Source organism: Sciurus carolinensis, chromosome 1 (genome assembly GCF_902686445.1).
Source record: "Sciurus carolinensis chromosome 1, mSciCar1.2, whole genome shotgun sequence".
NCBI lineage: Eukaryota > Metazoa > Chordata > Mammalia > Rodentia > Sciuridae > Sciurus > Sciurus carolinensis.
Window position 1 is genome coordinate 4,289,675 of NC_062213.1, and position 23,974 is coordinate 4,313,648.

Consider the following 23,974-nt stretch of genomic DNA (forward strand, 5'->3'; position numbering starts at 1 on the left):
GGTGGGGTTTCAGACATCAGGGGGTCAGCCCCTGCCTATGTGAAATGATGATCCAGGGCAGGGACAGGCTATGGACAGTCAATAGAGCATCCAGAATGCAGGTTGCCTTTTCCCGCAGGCCAGGTGCTAGGCTGGGCACCAGGGTGCAGCCAGATGTAGGCAGGGTCCGATGAGTGGCGAGCAGGAAGAGAGAAACCTTGACTTTTGGTACCGGGGAGGCTCTTCTTAATCCACTCCTTCATTTACTCAGCTAATTACTGACTGAGCCTCAGCAGTGTGCCAGGCACTGTTCTGGGCTGGGGAGCTGAAAAGAGACCACGATGATCTCTGCCCTCAGGGAGCTACCCAGTAGAATGGAAGGAGTCAGCAGACCCGGAGAGGGCCTTTAAGTCCGGCACGTGCTCCGCCAGCAGTGAGTGGAGTGCTGCAGCTGCAGCGGGCGACTTGGGGAGGGCTCGCGCTCCCTCCTCCAGGCTCCAGGGGACATTCCAGGGGCAGGGCAGCAGGTGCAAAGGTCCAGGCAGGGAGAATGGTGTGTTTTGGAACCATCAGAAGGTCAAGAGGACTGGACAAGCAGCAAGGGGTTCTGTGTGGAGGGTGTGGGCTTGAGCAGGGACCCAGTGGGAGCCTGTGGGGTCTGAGGTACAGGAAACTGAGGGGAAGGCAGGGCTGTGAATGTGGTGGGCTTGGGTGCTGCATGTCCACTTGGCTGGAGGAGGAAGTAGGTGGGGTTGGAGGGGGACTTCCAGTGGGCTTCTGGGCTCCCTGCAGTCAAGTAGTTGCCAGCATTCTCTGTGATTGTCCAGGGAGAAATTTAAGATGTGCCCCAGCCCACTATAGGCAGCCTTCTGGGTCCTCTCTGCCTCACTCCTGCACAGAGCTCAGACTTCCTTCTGGGGCAGCATGGGTCTTCTGGGAGCTTTCAGCCTGCAGCCATGTCTTCAGCTCCTGTGTTGAGCCAGCTCTGCAGGCAGGGCCACCTTGGGAGTCTATGCTTTCATTTTCTTAGAGGGAATCTGTGATGAATTACTAACAAAAATGATCCATTATGCTGTCTCACGCTGGCATGTGCTGATTCTCTAACAGTCAGCAGAGGAACTCGCCCCACTGATTAATTTTCTGCTGTTCTCCTTCTTCTCTTAGAATGGCTATACAAGTGGACAAGTTCAACTTTGAGAGTGTCCCGGAATCCCCAGGAGAGAAGGGGCAATTTGCAAATCCAAAGCAGCTAGAAGAGGAGAGGCAAGAAGCCCGAGGCCTGGAGGTGAACAGCAGACTGGACATCCGCTGGAGAATCATATCCTTTTCATGGTGGTTGTTGCAGTCAGCTTTTTCCTTGCTGTGACTAAAGGACCGGGCCAGCACAACTTTAAAGGAGGAAAGGTTTATTTAGGGGCTCACAGTTTCAGGGGTCTTAGTCCATAAAAGGCCAGCTCCATTCCTTAGGGCTTGAGGTGAGGTAGGACATCATGATGGAAGAGATGCACGTGAGATGGTAGAGGGAAGCGGCTCACATGATGATCAGAAAGCCGACAGACAGACTCCACACTCCATGTAAAAAACATACCCCATAGCCACGCCTGCAGTGAACCACTTCCTCCAGCCACACCCCACCTGCCTCTGGTCATCACTCAGTTAATCCCATCAGGGATAGATCCACTGATTAGGTTAAGTCTATAACCCAGTCATTTTCTTCCAAACCTTCTTGCACTGTCTCACATGGGAGCTTTGGGGTCACCTCATCTAAACCATGACAGCAGTCCACCTTGAGCTGGGGTGCATCTGCGTCGAGGGCTTCTGAGCCCTGAGGAGGAGCCAAGAAGGGTCATCCACCGGACTTCAACCAGGTAGCTCCACAACGCCCTGGAAGGAGACACAGACCCAGGGTTTGGCATTTTCTTGACCACTTCATGCTTCAGAAGCCCCACTTAATGAAGTATTGACTCTGAGTGGGGAAAGGTCTTCCTGGGACTGGTGGTGTTCTTGACTTTGGATCACATGTCGCTTGCCAGTGTTGATACTCATGTTAGTGACAGGTCCTAATGGCCACCTATCAGTGCTGGGCTCGAACATTTTCACAGACTGACAGCTAAAAACTTGGACACGATTGTCTGGGAAACTGAAATCGGATTGTACAGCTTAGTGAGGCATGAAGATGCAGTTTTGAAAAGACTGAGTTGAGTTTTCAGAAGGACTGTGCTTTGAAAGAGTGTTTCATAAAGTAACTGAGACTATTCCAACTTTTGGCCCATGCCTGGCTCATCGTAGATGCTTAGCCGAATGAACAAATGCTCTGGAGAGACCCGGGGTCTGCGTGTTGCTTGGCAGTTTGTGCAGACCACCTATGAAAGGAGGTCATGTGTTTCGTGAGGCACTGAGTGGGCGGAGTTCAAAGACAGGGCCCTGGTGCAGTTGTCCCGTCTGGAGGCAGAAGGGCAGTCAGGACAGAGCGTTGTGCCAGGTGCTGGGGTTCTTGAGCTGCAGCTGCCAGGGGGAGGTAGTCAAGGAAGGTTCACAGGGTGCGCGACGTGTGAGCGGGCTGTATCGGTGCCTAGAAGTTTGTCAGAGGGACAAGGTGGGGAATGCTGAGAGAGGGTCTCCCAGAAAGAGGCACTGGGGTGAGTGTCTGTCCATCATCTTCATCATGCATGGACTCTGTGGCTCTGGGGATAGTCAGATCATTCTGGAGAGCCTCTCTGGATTCTGGAAGTATTTTATCCTCCATTTCCATGAACCATGGATTCTGAGACCGGAGGCAAGTTCCTGCATTTGAGCTAATGTGCATTCAGGTCTGGTAGATGTCTCCAAGCATTCATGACAAAATACTAACTTTAGATGTAGACACAAGGCTCTGTGAACTGGACGCCAATGACAGAATGTGGTGCTTCCTGGGTGACCAGAGCAGTCCCTGTGGGGGTGCAGGTGTTTGGTACTGAGAGAAGTGACAGGTGGGGTGATGGGACTTATCTCTGACACCCCGCTGAGCTTGGCACAAAGCCAGGTGCACTCCTCATGCTGACTGAAAAGGAGCAGGGTGGCGAGCAGGCGGGTGAGGCAGGGTTCACCGGTGTGCATCATCTCTGCTCTGCTGATTCCCATGGGGCTGGTCAGTCAGTGGGGCCAGAGACATGCTCACCCCCTTTTGCATATGTTCACATGCTGGCCATGATTCTGGAGCAGGGAACCTCTCAGTCCTTCTGGGATGAGGGAGAGGATCCGTGTCCACCTGCTGTGGAGGCCTCCATTAGTCAAGACGTGCCCCTCCCCCAATCTCAGAACTTCATCTTTAGGCATGGTCTTTAGGCATGGAGCTGCACAGGGCAGGGCAGGGCAGGGCAGGGCAGGATAGGATGCCCTGATGGAACAGCAGCACCAGAGGGAGAAGGGGCACTGTAGGGAGGGATTCCCTCTCGAAGGCTCTCACTCTGAGGCTCAGATAAAGGCAGGAAATCTCAGAATGGGTGTAATTGTGACCCCCTCACTAGCCCCCTCCATGCTGGGCACATAGTTGCATCTGGTCAGTGTCATAGCTACCACTTTCTGGGTGCCGTGCTGGGTCCAAGGCACCCTAGTCTCCCCAGCTCAGGGCAGACTCATCATCCTGCCTGGAGATGACAGGATGTGACTCAGGTTCATGCATAGGAAGTGGAAGAGCTGGCTCCCAAACCCCTTTAGACTGCCCTGGCCTGTGGTCCTGGCCTGGTGTCTGCTGCCTCTCAGGATCACGTTAGCCAGCAGAACTCTGATGCTCTTCAGAACTAGCATCAAGAAACCACAGGAAACGTCTTTGCCTGATCTCCTTTAAGAGATGGCCATCCTGTTCTGAGTTTGCTTAATAATTCTTAAAACAAATATTTATTAAATGCCTAACATGTGCCACACACACCTGTCCCACAAGTTTCCTGGATGTGCGTTTATGAACTACTGTCCCTGTAGACAAATTTGGTTAAGGAGAACTAACAATAGGGACATCCTCTCTGTCTCTCTGTCTCTCTCTCTCTCTCTCTCTCTCTCTCATCTGAAAATGACATTTGGCATGGGTTGAGTAGCAGACTTTTGCTATTATAAATCTGAATTCAAGCAGATGGAAAGACCCAGGATTGAATTGGCTAATAATTTTATTGTGCATTTTAATAATATTTTCTAAATATTTAGACTCTAAAAAAAATTTTGAGCTGATTTGACACCTATCCATAGCTATAACAATTGCCCATATGCAGCATGTAAGGCCAGATAGATGTGCTCTGCAGGAAATTGGGGTCTTTGCTATAGATGTGTGTGTATCTCTGCCCAAGGGTCTTCCTCCGAGGACCCATCCTGCCCCTGAGTACACCCCAGCTGGTGCTGACCAGCGCCTGGCCACCCCTGCCCCCCAACCCCAGCTGCCCACCTGCTCTGTGGAAGAGGCGAGTGATTCTGTCACAGGAGCCTGGGACAGAGATGGCAGTGAGGATGCTGGATCACAGCCTTGGAGCTGGCTGTCACTCCACAAGGCTGGAGTCTGCTGGGCCTCACAGCTACATTCCTTAGGCTGCCTGGAGGGGTCATGAGGACCCTGTGCCTGTGGGACAGGGTAACTTCATGGCAGTCGTCCTCCCGAGGTAGGGCTGTTGACCGCTCCCGTGCCATGGGCGCCATGAGCCGTGCATGAGCTTCAGAGCTGAGGCTGCTCTCGCTGTGCTGTAGGGGCGGCACCCTCTCCCCACTGTGTCCTGTGGCCACACCACACACAGGAGGCCTCTGCTGTCTCTCTGCTTTGACCCTCATTCTGTCCCAGGGTCAGAATTTTCACAAAGTACTCCTCATACTCAAAACCTGTTGTGTCTTTCTACCTTGCCTGTACTTGTCTCCAGGCCACCAAGTAGCCTGGCCACTTGGAGGGAACCTTTTGCCCAACACTCTCATTTAGAACTGGCCTGGTTGTATTGTTTGTGTAACTTTCTGGGGGCAGGGCTCTACCTGGCATAGGCAGCGTCTGCTCCAGGGAGCTGGACTTGTTTGACATCATGCGCTTTCTGGATGAAACGCATCCTTACTTTCAGCTCCTTGGAACTCTCCTGTTAATCCCCTCTTTACCCCTAACAGCTGTGGTACACAATCTTTACTGAACCTGGAAAATCCTACTGTAAGCCAGCTGTCTGTCAGCTGTTAGTGGTGGATGGTAACCTTCAGCATGTGATCCAACTCTTCCTCATTTGACTCTAGGAGAGCACTGTAGGGACTGGAGCCTGGTGGTAAGGCTGGCCCTGCTGCTTATAGCATCCTGACATGGGGGGTGGTGTGGTTAGAGGGGCACTGTGTCCATGTCTGTTCAACCAAGATGGTGACAGCTGCTTCAGAGGGTTGCTGTGAGGACCAGTTCTAAGTCCCAGTTGCTCCTTTGCTCCCCTACCAGGCGCCAAGCAGTGTGCTGGAATTTACTAACCCTCCCCCTACAAAGCAGGCAGTCTCTAAACCTTTTAAGAAAATAATGGGATTTTGGAAAATCCGAAATGATAGGGACATGTAGCTAGCAGGAGAGCCAGGACTCCAGACTTGTGTCACTGTGCTGTTGACTACTTCGGTGAGGTCATGCCTGAGAGGCACAGACATGACTCCTGACCCCTGAAGGTGTCAGCAGCTGAAGTTCCCCAATTTCCCATAGAAGCCCTCATTTTGCTCTGTGACTTGGCACAGGTGAGGCTCCTCCAAGATGGGCCTCCCAGGTCCCCTTCTTGGGAGCCATACAGTCCCTGGCCTCTCTCTTGATGCTTCCTTCCCATTTGTCCTTAAGAAGTGCAGAGTCTGTCTCTCCTTTGAGATTATGCTGCCTGGAGGTCAGGTGGGATTCCATTCGCTCCTCAGCTCTTTCTTGGGGACATTTGTGTGCCAGGCATTAGGCTAGCACTGAGGGACACCACAGTGAGCAGTTGTGGACCCTGTCCCAATAGACATCCCCAGCGCTGACTGTGATCTCTGGCACATAGGTTTTAAAACCTATGTAAATGAGAAGTTGTCATTTCCAGGGTGCAGCCAGCAGGAGGTAGCCAGCTCAGTCGCCCTGAGCTGAGTGCTGCGATAGTCTGTGAAAGGAGTTTGCAGCCGGAAGAATTAGTCTGAATTGAAACCTGCCTCCTTCTCCAGAGCTGGCTCTGCACAGACTGTCCGTGGCCGTAACAGCATTGAGCAAGCTTGCTATCATCTCACCTCCTCAGTTTCCTTGCTGTGTTACAAGTGTCCCTTCAAAGAGCCTTTTGGAGATTGGCAAGGGACTTGCTGACCTGTGGGTATCACCTGTGAAGGCTTAAGGAGGAAGAGCTGGGGCATTTTGGCTGCTCCTCACAGAGGCCTTTGGCCTGGGCCATCCAGGTGGTCTCTGCCAGGTGCTCTGATAAGCATCCATTTCCCCCATTTAGTCTGGAGAAGCATTTTTTAAAAAAAATTTTTTAAAGCATTCTTTTTTTTTTTTTAACCTTTATTTGTTTATTTATTTTTATGTGGTGCTGAGAATCGAACCCAGTGACCCACACATGCTAGGCAAGCGCTCTACCACTGAGCCACAACCCCAGCCCCTGGAGAAGCATTTTTAACCAGTGTAGCTGCTTTTAGAGTGAAGCAGAGGCTCAAGCAGCTCATCAGCACACTGGACTTCAGATTCCTGGGAACCAGTGTTCCAGACTGGGAGAGAGGGAGTCTTTCCAGGAGGCAGAGGCCAAGTGAGCATCCTCGATTAGAAAGTGGAAGGATGAGGAACAGTGCAGCTGTCGTCTTGAGTGTGGGGGTCTTGCTCCCCAGAGCGGCCACCCTGCAGACAGTGGGTCGCCTCCTGGCTGTGCGTTGCTGAGGGTGTTGCTGCTTGGCCTCACAGACAAGCCACCCTGTACAAACTGGAGAGACTCGCCAGTGGCTGAGACATTTGCCAGAAGTTTACAGCCCTTCAAGGATTTTAGGCACCATGTCCTGCAGTTGGTTGATCACAACCAGGATGGTTGGATACAGCCACACCTGAGCTTTGTTCTGGGTTTCCAAGACTGAGGATAAGTTGTCGTCCCCTGGTCACTCCTCCCTCTTAAGACAGGCGGGTGGAGCTGCTCACGCTGGGCGCCTTGGGACCCCTCAGCGTCTCTAACGGCTTCTGGTTCTTCTCTGAGATGCTTCTTAAGGGAGCACTCCGCATCTCCTGGGAAAGCGTTCCACCTCTCTAAACAAGACTCTTCAACAGCACACTGTGCTTCCTAACAGTCTTGCTTGGAGAAATAGCTTTGTCTAAATGAATTTTAATACAAACAGCTCCTGTCATCAGTACAGCTGATTCCTTGATCATCTTAAGTAAAACGCAGGGTTGCATTTTGTATCTGCCTTCAGGGAATCTGGCTTTTAGAGCGGTTTGTAATAACTTGCTTCAGAGGCCTTTAATCTCATGACAGGGAAGCTCTGCAGCCAGAGGAGCGACATACCTGACTGGCACTCGGATCAAATCGCCCTGGCTGTTTGCCCTTCAGTGGGCAGGGTAGTGAAGTGGGATGGACGTGGGTTGATTGCTGTCTCCCCCAAATCCAAGCATAGTGTCCACACACCTCAGAATTACTTTGAAAGGAATCGGGGTTGACACACAGTATAGATTTCAGATCTGGCTGGCTCAGGAGAATGGGGAAGGATATTTCACGTACAACCTGGTTCGGGTTCACGAGTGCAGGCGTGAATTGATGTGCATTGTGTTTGTGTGATTGGACATGTGTGTGCCAAGCGTGAACAAATTCTGTGTAATTTTGGTATGATCATTACTGTGAGCATGTGTATCTCATAGAATAGTCATAAAATTACAATGCTTTACAGCTACCACCCATATGGCAGAGACTGGATGCCAGGTACTAATCTGAACAGTTTGCTTAGAGTTATTCACTTAATTTTTACAGTAACTCTCTGAAGCAGTTTTTTCCCACATTTCTTATTGGTGCATCATTGTTATACATATTGATGGGCTTTGTTGTTACCTGCTTGTACCTACACAAATGGAATGATATGGCTTGGCACTTATCACCTCCCCACGTCAGTTTTTAATGCACATCCTACTGAGGAGGAAACTGAGGCCCAGTGAGGTCCCCTCATTTGCTCAAGGTCAGCCAGCTAACTGGTGGTGGAACTGGGCCTCGGCTGCAGCTGGGAGTAGCACAGGCCTCTCCTGAGGTGTGTCCTGCTGCATGGTGACCTCTGTCCAATTGAGCCTCGGATGTCAGGAGGCTCAGCCAGATACAGTACGCTCACTGAGAGAGAGCAGCAGCTTCAGCAGTCCCAAAGTTTGTGCTGCAAGTCGGAAAACAAAGCCACGAGAAAGAGGCTCATTAATCATTTAAAGCAGCCTTTCCATTAGTGCGATTTCTACTTATGACAGTTTGCTAATTTATTTGAGCTCGGGTAGGACTGGGGTAGCCCCTGCCTCTGTAGTCCTTCACTCCAGAACTGGCATGTGGGATGCAGCCTGTTCTAGGGGAGGGGTGCCCAAGTTAGGCACCAGAGAGAGCCCCGCTCACCTTGCAGCCATCTGGAAAACCTGTGTCCACTTCTCTTGTGATGGAGTTTCCATTTTGGTTCAGTAGACCCTCGATGATGCCCAGGCATTCTGAGCATGGCACTTATTTCTCCTTGGAGGAGAGAGGCCACCATACCTCAGTTCTATGGGTTCAGCCTAAAAAATCCCTTCACTTCCCCAAGGGCAAGTTGGTCGACCAAACATTTTTTCTCTAGAATATAAAAGTAGATAGTGGTAAACTTCAACCACATAAATATAGACAGGATCTGCAAGGTGGTTTCAAATGGTCCTGTGCTTATGGTACGTTACCAAATATTTCCTACTGATGACTGAGCAGACAGTGAGAAAGGAGAGGTGTTTACTTGCCTTCTGAATTTTCTTTGTATCAGGCTGTGTTTTTCAAAGTTTTGGTAATAGAGCATTCGTGGTTCTCCAGATGAACTGAGATGGCATGCATGAAAATGTGTAGAAAAAAAGGCTGTGCACAAATACTGGCAATAATAATTATATTTATATATAATTATTATATATAAAATAATAATTATAATTATATTTATTATTAATTTATAATTAATAATAAATAATGATGAATGACTAATAATAATGAATAGGATATAATGCTTGCACAATAGATCTAGATCCTCAAAAGTGGAATAGTCTCTTTTGGTGCAATATGCACACCTCTAATTCTAGCAATTTGGGAGACCGAGACAGGATGATTGCAAGTTTAAGACCAGCCCCAGCAACTTAGTGCGACCCTGTCTCAAATCAGTCCCACATGGTGGCAGGCACTGGTAACAGTGGCATGCGTTGGGCAAGCAGTCAAGAGCACATGGTGCAAGTTCAGCACTGTGCAGCAAGCACAGGATGCGTGCCCTGCAGGATGTGGTGGGGCAGCCAGGGAGAGAGGGAGGGAGGCTAGCTTCTCCGTGGGTTGGGGTTGGACCTGGGAGGATGTCCCAGGTAGGTGGTGTCTGAACTCTAGAGAGTGGGTGGGCATCCTTCAGGAAGGCCAGGCGCAGGGGTGCTCCGGGCAGAGGGAGAGCAGGAGCAAGGGCTCCGGGCGGCAGAGGGTGCGCTATTGGGAGGAGGCCCAGGAGTTGTGAGGCTGGCCCACGTGTCAGCACACACAGGAGGGTGTGCAGGCTGTAAAGGGAACAGTGGAGGGAGAAACAGGTGGCCAGGGGATTTGGGCCAGGCTAGGAGGCTGGCTCTGTCCTGAAGATGTGGAGCTGCGGAGCCATGCAGTGGGCCTCATTGCAAGGAGGTGGCTCTGGCTGCCCTGCTTCCCGTTGGGGTGGCATGGCCAGGCCATGCTTGGCTCTGCATCACGGGCCTGCACTGCCTGTCTTTGGCGCCTCTGCAGGTGTGCGCGGGGCTCTGCGGGCCTGTCTCTGCCCTCTCCCTGTCCGCACCTCAGAGGCGAGGCCTTGGAAGGGAGGTGGCTGCAGTGAGGCATGCTGCCAGGACACGTTCCCACTGGGCCGAGGTTACCTGGCTCATAAACTCATCCCTGCTCCGAAAGGTTCACAGGGAAAAGGCCAGGGTGCCCCCAAGCCCGTCAGCATGTGGAGAGGTGTAGAGGAGGCCTCTGTGCACAGGCTGCCCTGGCAGGGTGTTCTCGAGTTCGATTCTGTTGGAAGTGTATGTCTCTTCCTTGTCTAGCTAGATCTTTAACCCAGGGACGGGATAAGGAGTGACACCTGAGGGAGAGCGGTGTGGTCCACCATCGCCTTTCCCATGACATATACCACTCCTGCCAGCCTCAGTGTCCCCTCTGCTCTGTGTGTGGTGGCACATATGTTTCCTGTGCTGTGTCATCACTGTGCACTGCTGTCACACAGAGCCCTCCGCTCCAAGGAAGTGTGTCTTCCCACAGTGCCATGTGCAGGGTCTGTGCTCAGTAGCCATTCACTTGTGGGAGGTGACCTGATAAACTGGCCCACATGAAGGTTACCTGTACAGTGCCTTCTGCCTCATTCATTCAGTTGACTTTTACTGCCACCAGCCCTGCAGGCCTGATCCAGTGACTTGGATAGTCCACTTCTTGCATCAGGGTGCTAATCATGGTCCAGTTTGGAATCGGTCATGACAATGAATCTGAAAGCAAGAGTGGCTGACACTGCTGCAGGACAAGGCAGGAGCCCCGAGCTGAGGAATGCCTGCCAGACATTGTGCTGAGGCTCACCACTGCCCAGATTTGGGACTATCCTTCCCATGAAAGTAGCAGCACCACTCCTCTTTTCCAAGAGAAGACCTCCTTACTCACACCTCTCATTTCCAGAACTAAACACTGCCATTAACACCTGTTGGGGACAAGCCCATCCCCTTTAAGCCTCTGTGACTGAAGATGTCTGTCCCCACACCCTCTTGTCCTACCCCTGGAAGCTTTATGAGCACCTCACAGGAGGAAGAGCGGGCCCACTAGAGATTCTTACCTTCATCAAGGGGTTCCAAGGCTAACCCACGGCTCCCCTGGTTCCTTGGAGATAAGGCGCTGGCCTGCCACTGTGGTGCACTGAGGACTTCAGGCTGATTTGCTGGCCAGGTGACTTCTTAGATGGACAATGGAGCACTGCCCTGAGTGAGTTCCTGAATTGGAACCCTCACGTCCACCCTTCCTGCCTGTGTGTCTTCAGGAGCCTTAGCATTCCCCAAATTGTTGAGGAGCAAGTGGATTGATTTATAGGTGACAGGCATGTGATGGGTGCTCAGTAAAGGGCAGCAGGTGCTTACTGAGCCTCCACTATGCCAGACACAGTGCTGGTGACTCAGACACCATTTTGGGGTCTGTGGCTTAGAACCAGAAGTAGTCCTCTAGAGGAGCTCTTTTCCTTATTGCTTTGTGGTTTTCGTCCTTTTAAAATAGCCATTTCCCCAGGAAAGCTGACAGCTAGTGGTTGGGGTGGCAGGGCTGCTCACTGACCTCACTGGTTGAGCTGGAGATGGCAGCCCCAGCCTCTGGGCCTTGCAGCTCACCACCTTGGAGGGTCCGTGACCAGCAGGAAGGGCAAGCAAACCACAGTGGATACCAGCTCACTCAGCCACGTCTCCAAGGTGGAAAGCGGTGAGCTGGGGATGTCACCAGCAGAACCTGTGCTTCGGGTGAGGGTGTTCCACTCACCTGGAGCGGAGAGCGTGAGCTGGTCTGAGCGAGTTGGGACTTGAGATTTCTCCATCAGGCCCCCCAGGGATGGTCAGTCATTTTGCAGGGGGTGTGGTTAGGAGACTTGCCATGCTGATCCCATAGTCCTGCTGCCACCACTGTCCTTGTCTCTGCACAGGCAGAATCTACAAGGCAAAGACCTGAGGGTGAAGAGGAAATGCAATCTGCATGTCCCAGATGACTGGAAGGGGGCCTCTTCAGCACCAGGGAGAGTTTCCACTGGGGTGTCCCCCTGTGCTGGAAAGAACAGGATAGGGCAGGCTGGGCAGCTGCTGCCTGAGCCTTTGCTAACTACAGGATCTGGTGTGACCCAGCCTTGTGTGTAGCAGGGTCTGTACTGTCATGTGGGGGCCATTTTTACAGTGAGAAATCAACACAATGTACAGAGCAAGGGGCTCCTGGTCACACTGCTGCATTCAAGCCTGGGCCCCCCTTGCTGGCATTCACAGCCTTCTGTTGCCTCCACAGGCCTGAGGTTTCACAGTACCTGTCCCATACCCAGCACGTCCTGAAGCCCTAAAGTGGAACTAGTATTACGCTGGCAAGACTCATGGCGATGCTCACCCCCTCTCCCCAGCAGGCTCTTGGCAGTGTTCTCTGCAGTAGCAATAGGCCTGTCTGCTCTGGTCCCGTCATCACTTCCTCACCCCTGCCCGCTTGCCATGATCTGCATGTTTAAGAAGCAGTAGCCCCACCATCCCCACAGTGACACTGAGTCAGGGGTGGTGACAGTGGCTGATGGTCAGCCAGCTTGGCCAGTTGTAGGCACAGGCTCAGATGTGAGGCTGTTTTGGTGGCTTATAGGGCTGTAAGGGAGGAGGTTGCAGATGCAGGTAATCAGCTTTATTAGCTCAGCTGTGTGACTTTATGGCTCAGGTCCGAAAGCAAATTAATACAGAAATGTGCTCTTGGGGTGGTTTCCAGAGCCCAGTGCCATTTGGCAACTTCGTCATCACCCATGTGCTGCCTTGCCTCTCTGCTCATCTTCTGTGAGCCCGGTGTTCCTGCCGGTCTGGTAGGCTCCACTCTGTGCTGCAGGCACAGCACATCACCTTGGGGCCCAGCACGAGTTCCTAATCAGAAGGTAGTGTCTTAACTTCACATAAGAGCCAATAAACCCTGGAGAGTATCAGGAAGGAAGGCAGAAAGAAACCCAGGAGTGTGCACTGTAAACCCAAGCATGTGGATGATGTGCCCCCAAATCCTCCTCCCCTTTCAGGGTGGGCGGAGACCCCTTGAGCTCAGCTGCATCCGCAGGTCTGGCCTGTAGCTCACTCAGCATTTGTTTTGGACGCTGTCGAGGAACTCTATGGTTGGCTTTTTCCCAAGTGTTTCTGTGTTGTGAAAAGGTGCTCACAGTTCAGACTCTTCAACACCTAGATGTGCCTACCTGCCTATTCCTGTACCCTCTCAGAGTGCCCACTTTCCTTCGTCCTGACATAAACTTTCAGAATTGCTTTTGGACACGCTAAGTAAACACCAGTGCAGCCTTCTTTTTCACCCCAGTGTTTTTATACAAAAGGTGTATCTGGCTGTGCCTTGCTTTCCACTTACGTGTTTGGGATGACCTCGTGGCCTCCCTGTGGTGACGGAGAAAGCAGGTGCCGTGTCCACCTTTGCCCGGATGCTCCTCAGCCTGGGGTTCCAGCTGGTCTGTAGGTGTGTGTTCTTGAGCACGGCGTTTCCCTTGCTGGAGGTGCTGTGCTGTGGGGAGCAGCTCGGATGTGGGGGCAAGAGAGGGCTGCGGCAGGTAGCCTGGGGCTGAGCCATGAGCCCCCTGGCTCCCACATCTTGAGGCAGGAGCCCATCACCATGGCTGCCTGCCTGCAGGTGCACATAGAGCCCTGCCATGGAGCCCCACTTTCAGGAATGTCCCCTGAGGTGCCCCTCCTTGTTCCTGCTCTCTGGGACCCCATCAAGTGACTTTGAGTCTGGGACTTAGAAGTCCCAGTGAGGGTTTTCTTGCTTGGGAATGGGTCTCTGTCCAGAGGAGGGATTCTGCACCGTGTGCTGTGTGAGCCAGGAGCCGAGCCGTGTGCCTGAGTGGAAAACAGCGCTCTCAACTTGTTTTGCCAGCACCATGCACATGCTGCCACCTCCCCCTGCCCAGGATTGGGACAGACCACAGCATCGCCAGCAGGGATTTGGTAGTGAGCTACGGGAGGGGTCTTCTTGTCCTTTTTATGAAAGAGAAAGTCACTCCTCATGGATGGCTCCATCAGAACCTGGCCTTCCCTGGTCCAAACTGCTCTCAATATTCTTCCTAGAATGAGGAAAACAGTGACTCCCTGTCACTGTCCCTCGGGCATCCTCAGCAGGTGACTGAGAAAGACCCTCAGCACAGAGCTGGTGTGTGTGGGTCTCACTGTGCGCCTCTGCCGTGGAGTTGGTGCTGATCCCTGTGTCCAGTGTGAGGCCTGGCCCGAGTCCGTGCACAAGTGCTCAGGTGAGTGTAGGCTGCAGAGCCCACAGTCCCGGGGTCCCATTCGGACCCCACCACTTCCCCCGGCAGGACCACAGTTGGGTGGACGAACCCCTTGGCCAGGTACCTGCCATCCCTGGTTGCTCCCGTCTCTGCCCTGCCCCTCCCTCCTCCGGAAGGTTCTTCCTCTTTCCTGGGCAGGCTCACATCTTTTCCCATTCCTTGCCTTGAAGACTGATTCAATGAGGTACAGCAGACGTCAAAGAAGAAAAAGAATCTGCTCATCATCCCTGGAAACTAAGCACGGAGCTGTGCCCTGTTCATACATGTAGAAAGTTCTTAATTCCGGGCAGTTCCTCTTAAGGAGATTAGATTTCTAGAAAGTGGAGTGGTGGCCACTTGCTGAGGAACCTGGCTGCTTACATGGGTGATGTCACCCGTGGGCTGCAGCTGGCAACTAGACCAATTGGGTCCCACTGCTGTGAAAGTAGTCACACTAACCACTGACCCACACGGCTCTCCCCCTGGGAGCCAGTGAGCCCATCACAGACAACCCATCCAGGACCCAAGTGCCCTCAACTAGGAGCTGCATTGTGAGAGCGACAGGTGTTTCTAGGAGCACACAGTCTACAGGGCAGATAGGCCTCTGCCTCCACCGACTTAGGTTGAGAGAAGAGACCTGGAGTGTCCTCCTAGGCCTGGGCACCTTTCCTGCTCAGCCTGCCAGCCTGCTCACTTAGGAAGCTGGTGGGCTCCAGAAAGGGCTGGGGTGCTCATGATGGCCTCTGGCACAGCACCCCGAGCAGGGCCACACCCCTTACCCCGTGGGTGAGAAGTGGAGCCGCTGGTAACAGGCTGATGAGACCAGGGCGTGCTTTCTTAGGGGAGGCTGCCTCAAGGGGAGGCTGGAAGGAGGGAGGGGCTGCGGGTGCGCTGGGTCAGGTGTGGGCCGTGCCAGCCTGCTCCCACTGAGGCCCCCAGGTCTCCGACCCACAGAGGGACACCCCCTCTGCTGCTCGTACCACTTCCACACCCTCCTAGGCCTGGCCTCTGCCACAGTGCTCACCCGGCCCCAGCATTTCAGCTCAGGTGTCCCTTCCGCGGGCAGTTTCCCAGTCCTCCACATCTGGCCACTGCTCCCTCGAGCTTCCTTTTCCTAAGTACAGACATTTTCCTCACATCAGCATCTTTTTTTTTTTTTTTTTTTTTTTTTTGGTGCCAGGGATTGATCTCAGGGGCACTGGACCCCTGAGCCACATCCCCAACCCTACTTTGTGTTTTATTTAGAGACAGGGTCTCACTGAGTTGCTTAGCACCTCACCATTGCTGAGGCTGACTTTGAACTTGAGATCCTCCTGCCTCAGCCTCCTGAGCCCCTGGGATTACAGTCAACTGGGATTACAGGCCACTGTCCCCTTCTTTACATCAGCATCTTTTGGGAAAATTTCACTTTATGGGGCTGGGGCTGTAGCTCAGTGGTAGAGGCTTGCCTCACATGTGTGGGCCACTGGGTTCCATCCCCAGCACCACATAAATAGATGAAATAAAGACATTGTGTCCACCTACAACTAAAATAAAAGCTTCACTCTGCCTGTGTTTACGCGCACGGCTCAGCAGCACGGCAGCCCTGCTCCCTGGGCCGCACAGCCAGCCTTCTGCTGCCGTGAGTTTGACCCTCTAGCCCCTCATACAAGCAGAACCACGTGGCGTTTGCTCTTTCATGACTGGCTGGTGTCACTTAGACTGCCACCAAGGCCCTTGCATGTCGAATCCCATGCTAGGCTTCCCTTCTGACGAGGGGAATAATGCTGGATGGCAGGGGTCCCACGCTGGTTGACCCCCACCTCTGTGGCTGGACCGTGGGTGGTTCACCTTTGGGCTCTGGGCCCAGTGCTGCCGTGACAGGTGGACGGTGTCTGGGTCTCTCCCGGGCTCAACTGTATGCCCAGAAGGGGGCTGCTGGGGGCCTCGTTGTTGGTGGCTGACCCCACCAGCCTGTGCCCTCCTTGTGCTCGGGGTCGCAGTCTTAGCTCAGTATCCCTGAAGGCCTGCTTGGCTCTCGTTGAACTAATAGAGTCCCAGCCCTCAGGACTGCCCTGGGACCAAATGAGAGAGTTAGAAGCACGTGGCGGGCACTCGGTGACGGGATGGAGAAGGCTGTATATGGAGGATTCTTCCTAGGAGAGCGTTGGCTTTGGAAGGAGCTCTGAGAAGTTGCATGTGAAAGAGTGGAGACCACGGCAGCACGGGGCAGCTGGACCTCTGAGGCCAGGGCAGGGAGTAGAAGGGGCAGCACTAGCCACGGGGCGCCTGCGCGTCCGCACACTCCTCTCGACACCCCCGGCGGCTGGTGCTGTCATCCCAAGCTGCAGATGCTGGCAGCCAGACCCAAGCCCTAAGGTCAGCTGCAGTGGTGGCCTCAGGATTCCCAGCTGGGCTGAGACTTGCAGCTGCTCCGGGGCTGGGAGAGAGCAGAGGCCTGCAGGGCAGGTGCCTCTCAGGGCTGCAGTACCGGCTGATCCCAGAGCTCTCAGAAATGGCTGTTGGGCTCTCAGGTCCTCACAGAGGTGGGGAGGGAGGAGGGGATGCCATGGACGTCAGGTTCGTGTGGAAGGAAACGGTGTCTGGAGCTGGGGCAGACAAGGGCCTGTGCAAAGCAGCCTGGAATTCAGAGAGAAAAGAAGAGCCGAGCATGCCGGTCTCAGGACTCGGGGCCCTGGCGCACAAGCCGCGGCCCCTGCACTGCTTACCTAGGCTGCTAGCTGCCACCTGCTCACTCTCCAGCACCAAGGCTCTGTCCTGAGCTCCTAGGATGGTGGTGTGAGTTGCTGGGGCCACAGACATCTTCTGAACCGAGGCAGCTTAGGAAGGTTCCCAGAGGTAGCCGTGTCCAGGCTGAGACTTAAGTGATGGATGGGGCTAGGGAGGTGAAGGGAGGAGGGAAAGCAGAGCCTGTGGAGGGTTGGAGGGAGCACATGGAGTTTGGAAGAGTAGAGAGAAGGCCAGAATAGCTGGTTGGGTCCAGGGATAGGCAGAGGTCCCTGAGCATGCTCAGGCCAGCATGTCACTGCCTCAGCCATCCTGGTGTGTGGTGATCGTCCCAGGTCTGGCAGATCTGATTTTCTGTTTCTTTGTTGCTATCTTAGCAATGAAGATTAGCCTCTTTGCTGCAGGGTTTGCATCCTGATACCTCAGTCCCTGGTGCTGGGCCTGTCTCACCTCAGAAGCACTGAATGTTTGCTGAATGGAATAAACTTGCCAGAGGAAGAAGAATGTGGTTTTTTCCTCCCCTTTTCCAATCACTAGAGAATGTCAGGAACTAAATTTTTCCTGCTTGGTTGCAACTTACAAATGGTGGCTTTAATTTGCATGGGAAAGGGAAAGAGGCCTACATTCCCGCCTCTGAGCCACACTGGTGTTTAATGTCAGCGCCTGGCAGACTTCTGTGGTCTGTGTTCAGCCCAGTTTCTCACCCACTGGTACTTGCTGAGAGGCCGATTTCCTCAGTTGTGAAGTTGCTTCAGTGAGCTGGTTGGTAATAATATATGTAATTACCTGAAGATGCAGGAGGCAGCAAACGTGAAGCCCGCAGGAAGCCAGGACGTGTCGGAAGGCACAGGCCGTGTTGAACAGCCAACCACAGCATGTGGGCTTCGTTGAGGAAAAACAGCCTCCCACTTTTCTTTATTTTCCCCAGCAAGAGTAGTTGTTGGAATAAGATCATCCCAGTGGATTGCCCTTCCTCACGTAACAGCTGCTTAACTTAATGGATCTAGGGGTGAGGGAAGAGGGGCACCTGGTAAGTTTTTCTGCAGGTTTCCTGCCTCAGAGTGACGTTGCAGTGGTTGGGTGGATCACCACCTGAGCAGAGGGGGGCATCAGCTGCAGGAGGGTCCTCATCTGGGGTGTCTGACTACGATCTTCTAGAACTTTTCTCCAGTCCCAGGACCTCAGCAGGTGTTGACTTTTCCTTGACCGAGACGCACCCTTCTCTGACACGCAGTGGTGAGGCGAGCGTGGAGGGTCTCCTGAGCCAACTCGTCCTGGAGCACCTGCAGCTGGCTCCCCTGCAGTGGGGTGAGTACCCACCGCCTGGCGCTTCCGGTGAACAGGCCCCTTCTCTCAACTGTGCGAGTTCTCAGGTGTGTGGGGGCACTGCCTCTGAGGCCGGTGTGTGCGCCATCATCTCAGGAAGCTGGGAAGGAGGAGCTCCCCTGCCGTTCTGTCTGCCTCCCCCACTTCTCTGCAGGCCCAGCTCCTCACAGGGAGAGCCCTGGTAGCTGGGCGGGCCATGCCCTCATGGCCACTGGGAATGAGATCCCTTTCTCCTTACTGATCCACTGGAGTGGGAGCAAGGCGTGGCCTTTCTGCAGAGGGTGTCACAGTTTGGCCCCCGCAGGCTTCCTGCTGTCCAGAGATGTGTCCAGGTCAAAACGTCCTGTTTCCCAATTACTGGGACACAGTGAACTGCTTCAACTTGGTTCTGGCCAGGGAGGGTCAGACACATGACAGGCCTCAGTGACCAGCCCTCTGTAACCTCTAGCCAGAGGAGGTTCCACTTGGCAAGCAGGTAGGGCATTCATGGGGAAGCAAAGGAATGGCTGGTCATGAGCAGAACCGGGGAAGCAAAGAGCAGAATGACTTAAGGTAGGGAGGTGGGACGCAGGAGGCCTCCTTATCGTGTCTCAGGTTGGCAGCCAGTGCCCAGTAAAGGTCTGCAAGCTAGTGTGAGTGGCCACCAGGGTGCCTGGTAGCAGAGACCGGGGAGATACCACCCAGAGAACCTCTGTGAGGTACCTGTGAGGGCCGCAGAGGCTGCTATCAAGCGGGGCGGTGTTCTCCTGAGTGGCGTACAGTGGGTGCAAGGAAGTAGGGGGATTCCTGTGCTGGGGAAGCACAGGTCAGAGAAGAGGGAGGGAGCAGGAAGGACCGGCCACTCCTGCCCCAGGCATCTTGGAACCTCGTGAAAAGCCACCGTACCAGGGAGAAGCCCTGCCCAGCACCTACACTCCAGAGGGCTGCAAGACTGTCAATGAAGGACAGTTGACAGTAGTAGAGGTTGGTTGTTGCTCCTTGCGCCCTGTCCCTTGGGGGTACCGAGACACCCTTTAGAATTGCACAGTAATAAGTGGGGCCCTGCCACATGCCTGCAGTCCCAGCACAGGTTTGGCTGCTGTTGTGGGCACATTCCATGTGTGCACCGTATGTGAGTCTGAGTGCCTTTACCCTGGGAAACACAGCTTCCAAAAGCTAATACGACGCCTGGAAGGCAGTGCCCTGGTGGGCTTTGCCAGTAGCGTCCCTGCAGCAGGTGATGCGGTCTTGTGCTTTTGGTCTCCAGGGGCATCCTGCCAAGGCCCAGGCTGGCCTCTGCAGTGTGAAGCAGCCTCCTTGATCAGAGCAGTGTCCCCTACTTCGGGTTCCATGGGTCATATTTGGCTATTTCCAATGAACATCTTTTTGTTTGTTACACAAATTTTTGTTTGATTTTCTGACTAGACCTGCCTTCTAGTTACAGAGTTAGTAGGTCAAGGGTGTGAACATTCTAAGACATTGGCATGATTATTTGTCAGATGCATGTCTGTTGACTGTGATGTGGACACTGTGGGAACTTGGTTTCTGAGGCGACTTTCTCCTCCTGGTGCTGGCACAGAACTCCAGTTGTCATCAGCAGGGCAGGGTCAGTGCTGGCTTGCCCTGGAGACCTGCAGGCCATGGAGCTTGGGTGGCCTGGATAGACCTACTCTCCCGAGCCCCAGGCAGGCAGAGGTCTTGCTGTGGCCACCAGGCTTTGGCGTCTCTCCCCATAGTGTCTTGCTGTCCTGCACATGGTGAATACCTGCAGGGGTCTTGGCCAGGTTGCTGCTGCTGTTTCCCAAGGGCAACCATGAGGGGATTCTCCATCTGTTAGCAGAACTTTCTCTTTGAGCCTCTTTTCAATTCGTGTGTTTCTGTGTCTGTGCGTGTCCAGAGAGAGGGGGAACAGGCACCCTCCCCTGTGACTCAGTGCAGCCCCTTGGGTGCAGAGAGGAGCCAGGCAGTCCTGGAGGGTGACTGACTTCAAGGCCCGCAGACCTGGCTCCTGGACTCGCCTCTGCCGCATTCCGCAGGTCTGGCCGGTGCCACGGCCGTTTCTTGGGCCTGAGCTCTGGTGTGCCCTGTGGAGCGCTGACAGCTTGCGATGCTGCCAGGGCAAGGGCATGACCCCTTCCTCGCCACACAGCTAGTGCCCACCAACTGAGCAAGGTCTTCTCCTTGTTCCTTTCCCCTCCTTATTCTCAGGGAACTCACAGCCTAGGAGGGAGGCCTGCCCAACACTGGAGTCACACTGCAGCACAGTGGGCACCTAGGGGACCTGCCACGGAAGGGCCAGCCCATTTTCACTGCGCAGACCCTCTGGGGAGGGAAGAATCACTTGGGGTGAAGGAATCAGGATGGCATCATGGAGGGACAGTGCTCCATTGACCTTGGGGGCCAGGGAAGGAGCAGGCTAAACTCGCTAGTGTTTACCATCAGGGAAGGCCAGCTAGAAGGCTCAGGCCACAGCAAGCTGGATACCTGGTGGTGGGAGAGACAGAGGTGAGTTTTGTCTGCCTCCTTCCTCCTGATTGGACCTTCCAGCCTACCAGTGGCATACGACTGATATGGGTCTTCACCCCTGGCCTCAATTCAGCCGTCTCCCACCTTCCCTGTCGCCTGCGTTGGCTATCCCCTATCTGGGGTCACGAGGCACCCTTGGCCCCTGCACCCCAACACCTCCTGACTTGGGTACCCCTAAGCAGACTTCCAGGGGCTCCTGAGAAGATGGACTAGGGCTGCAGCTCCCCAAGGGCCCACTGCACAGGCCACTACCGCAGCTAGGCCCTTGTTCCCTGGCGTCTGGTCGTTAGCCTAGGAATGTCTACAGCTTTGGCCCAGGCAGCTTGATTCCTTCTCTTAGAGCAGTTCAGGAGGTCAACTCAAAAAGGTTGCTATTTTTAAGTAGCCATTTTGCAAGAACAGTCGCACCTGCTGGACTGGGGCCAGGGGTGGGCAGTGACTTTTAGCCCTAATGACCCTGCGTGTTCTTGTGTCCCTCCTGTGAGGGAGGAGCTAAGGCTGAGCCAGGTCCAAGGCAGCCTGCCCTGGTGCTCACAGCTGGCACAGCACAGTCCAGCTTCAGTCCTCTCACACCTGCCTGGGACCTTCCCACTGGATCACTTCACGGAAGTAATGGATTCTCACAGCAAAAAGCGAGAGGAAGCCAGGAGAATTCAGCAGAGGAAAACCAGCCCTTGCCTCTCCCAACCACCTCTATTTCATCTTCCTGCATTTCTGAGTTATTTTGAGATCCTCCAATTGTAACTTTGTTCGTGGAAATGGTCATACCATGGATACGTCCATGTCCTTTTTTATGCTTAACAAAACATAAACTTTATCTATATTATAAACACATCTTATGCACATAGTTAAAGGCTGAACTATGTTTCATCAGATAGATACAAGGTAATTTAATACTTGTCCAGATGTTGAACTTTTAGATTGTTTCAAAATGTCTACCACTGTAAAAGTTAGACCATGGCATCTACACAGGGCCTTATTTAGTTTCTGGGGGTCACTACCTCAGCTTGGATTCCCAGAAATTGCTGGTATTGCAGGGTCTCGGCTGAGAGTGAAACTGCCAGCTTTTACCATGAGGTGGTGGCAGCAGCTGCAGGGCACAGACAGGCCTGGTACTGCTGCTGGCCAGCCCAGCTGGGTTTCACCCCAGACCCTCCTTCCCCATGGTGAGTCATGACTTGGGTTGGGGTCCGGTTCTCTGCATCTCATTTGTAAATGCTGGAGGTGAAAGAGTGAGATACTTCCTCACCTCAGTAAAGAGCGGTCACGCTGCGGATGGGCCCTGGGCAGTGGGGGTCCCTGGAATCATAATTCTTATCGTGGTTGTAGAAAGAAGGAAACTAAACTTCTGGGTGGGAACTCGGGACCCAGTGTGCTGCTTCTGCCAAGGAATGACAGCAAGGCAGGACTTGGGGCCTAGCCAGCCACAGGCAGGCCCAGGCTCACCACAGGACTCTGAGTGCAAACACCGGGCAGGAGCTCCCAAGACGCCTCCTGTCTCATCCTTGAATGTTCTGGAAATGGTGCATGTTTGTGTATGGTTCATCCTGTCCTCCCAATGGGACAAGGAGGAAGCAGGTCTGGGCCTGTCTGTGCCCCTTGCAGAAGCCAGTGTACCGTCCTGCCTCTGTGTTCTGAGGACCATCTTCCAGATGTTTTTATAGATACGGGGTCATGGTGACTAATGGGGATAAGCCACACTGATTGGAATGTCCCATTGCTGTGTCACCTGCTACTTCCGTCTTCAACTGATAACACTCTTCTCTTTCTAGCTCTTTATGTCTTCTTAGATACGTCAGTGATGGCTTGAGCTGCCATTCATAGACATTTGGTGAATACCAATCAGGTCCTCACTACATCACAGAGTGGGCATTTTTAGTACACAGTCTCCAAATAACCACTGAACAAGCACACCTGTGCTCCAGGCTCAGCCTGATGTGGCAGCAGCACTGTGGGACTGGGGACCATGGCCATCCAGGAAGCAGCAGGGTGGCCACATGATACTTGGCAAGGTTGCTCTGCTGCCTTTCCCAGGGAGAACCCTTGGGCCTGAATTTGCATGAGTCTTGGACATTTCCATTACTATAGCCTTTGCTTTATTAGGAAGTAACCCAGGGTGGGGGCTGCCTGGGGTTGACAATTTGGTTCTTGGATTGATGGATCCATCTGTTTGTTGAATAAATATCTATTGCCCATCTGCTCTACACCAGGCACTGTCTCAGGGCTGGGGACCCAAGAACAGATTAAACATAGTCCCTACCCAGGAGCACTTCCACTGTGGTGGGCGCTGGGGACTGGGTTGGTCCCCAGACCATCAGCTCACATCCTCATGTGCATATGCCTGGGCCTTGTGCAGGTGTTCTAGAGCAGAGGTGGGAGGCAGGCCTTGAGCCCAGCTCTCCCACCACCTTGACCAGAAGGAGCCTGTGCTGTGCTTGGGGATGCGGCTCAGTGCCTACAAGCACTGCAAACTCTTGCGGGCCTCCTGGAGCAGACCACCTGGAAGCCGTGGAGCCCCGTATGCAGACGTCACTCTTTCCCTCCTAGTGGCACTTCCTTGTTTGGACAGCTCCCTTCAGGAGCCTAGACCTGGTAGTCCAGGCAGCCTAAGCTCCACTGGCACCTCTGAGTGCAGGCCTCCTGGGGCCCTGCAGGGAGACATGTCCCTGCTGTCCCTGCCCCTGAAATGTGTTCTTTCATCACACTGTGTAAGAGGGACGTGTCGTGAGGGTTGGGTCTGTGTCTAATGGGAGGTCCCTGCAGAATGGCTGCTCCAGGCAGTCTTGTCTCAGGCCTCCTGGCAGCAGGGCGAGTGAGGACCAGCCTTGCCCAGCCAGCCGGAAGGACGATCAGTGGCACACGTGCCTCCCTGCTGCTGGACTTGCCTCCCGTGTTTACCCAGTGCGCCCACCTCCCCAGACATCTGCTCCTGGGCCCAAGTGCTCCAAGTGCTAGTCAGTACTCTGAGGCCCAGGGACTGACTGGGCTCCTGGGGTGGTTTCAGTGAGTCTGAGGGGCTAACCAGCCTGGTTGACCACCACTTCGTGTAGTCCAACCATGCCAGTGACCATCTGGTCTGAGGCCAAGGGACCACTCTGTCCCCTTGGTATGTTTGGGTACAGACTGACAAGGAGAATTTCTCATGGTTTTCCTTTACAAACACAGTGGTCCACTCCTTCGTCCTCCCCAGCCCCTGGCAAAGCCTCCTTCACTGTTTGTGGGCTGAGTGTCTTTTTCTCAGTCTCTTTAGCACCTCATGGATGTTCAGTGTCCATCC

At 53.7% G+C, this 23,974-nt stretch overlaps 1 protein-coding gene across 4 annotated transcripts in view; it reads left to right on the forward strand.

Annotated features, from left to right (window-relative positions):
- Nucleotides 1-23,974, forward strand: part of Trappc9 (trafficking protein particle complex subunit 9) — a 533,127-nt gene that overhangs the window by 406,593 nt on the left and 102,560 nt on the right. For all 4 annotated transcript variants that reach the window (XM_047546065.1, XM_047546089.1, XM_047546081.1 and 1 more), the window contains 2 exons: nucleotides 1,144-1,297; nucleotides 18,084-18,174. In XM_047546065.1, coding sequence (XP_047402021.1) covers nucleotides 1,144-1,297; nucleotides 18,084-18,174 — 245 coding nt within the window. The remainder of the gene's footprint in view (nucleotides 1-1,143; nucleotides 1,298-18,083; nucleotides 18,175-23,974) is intronic.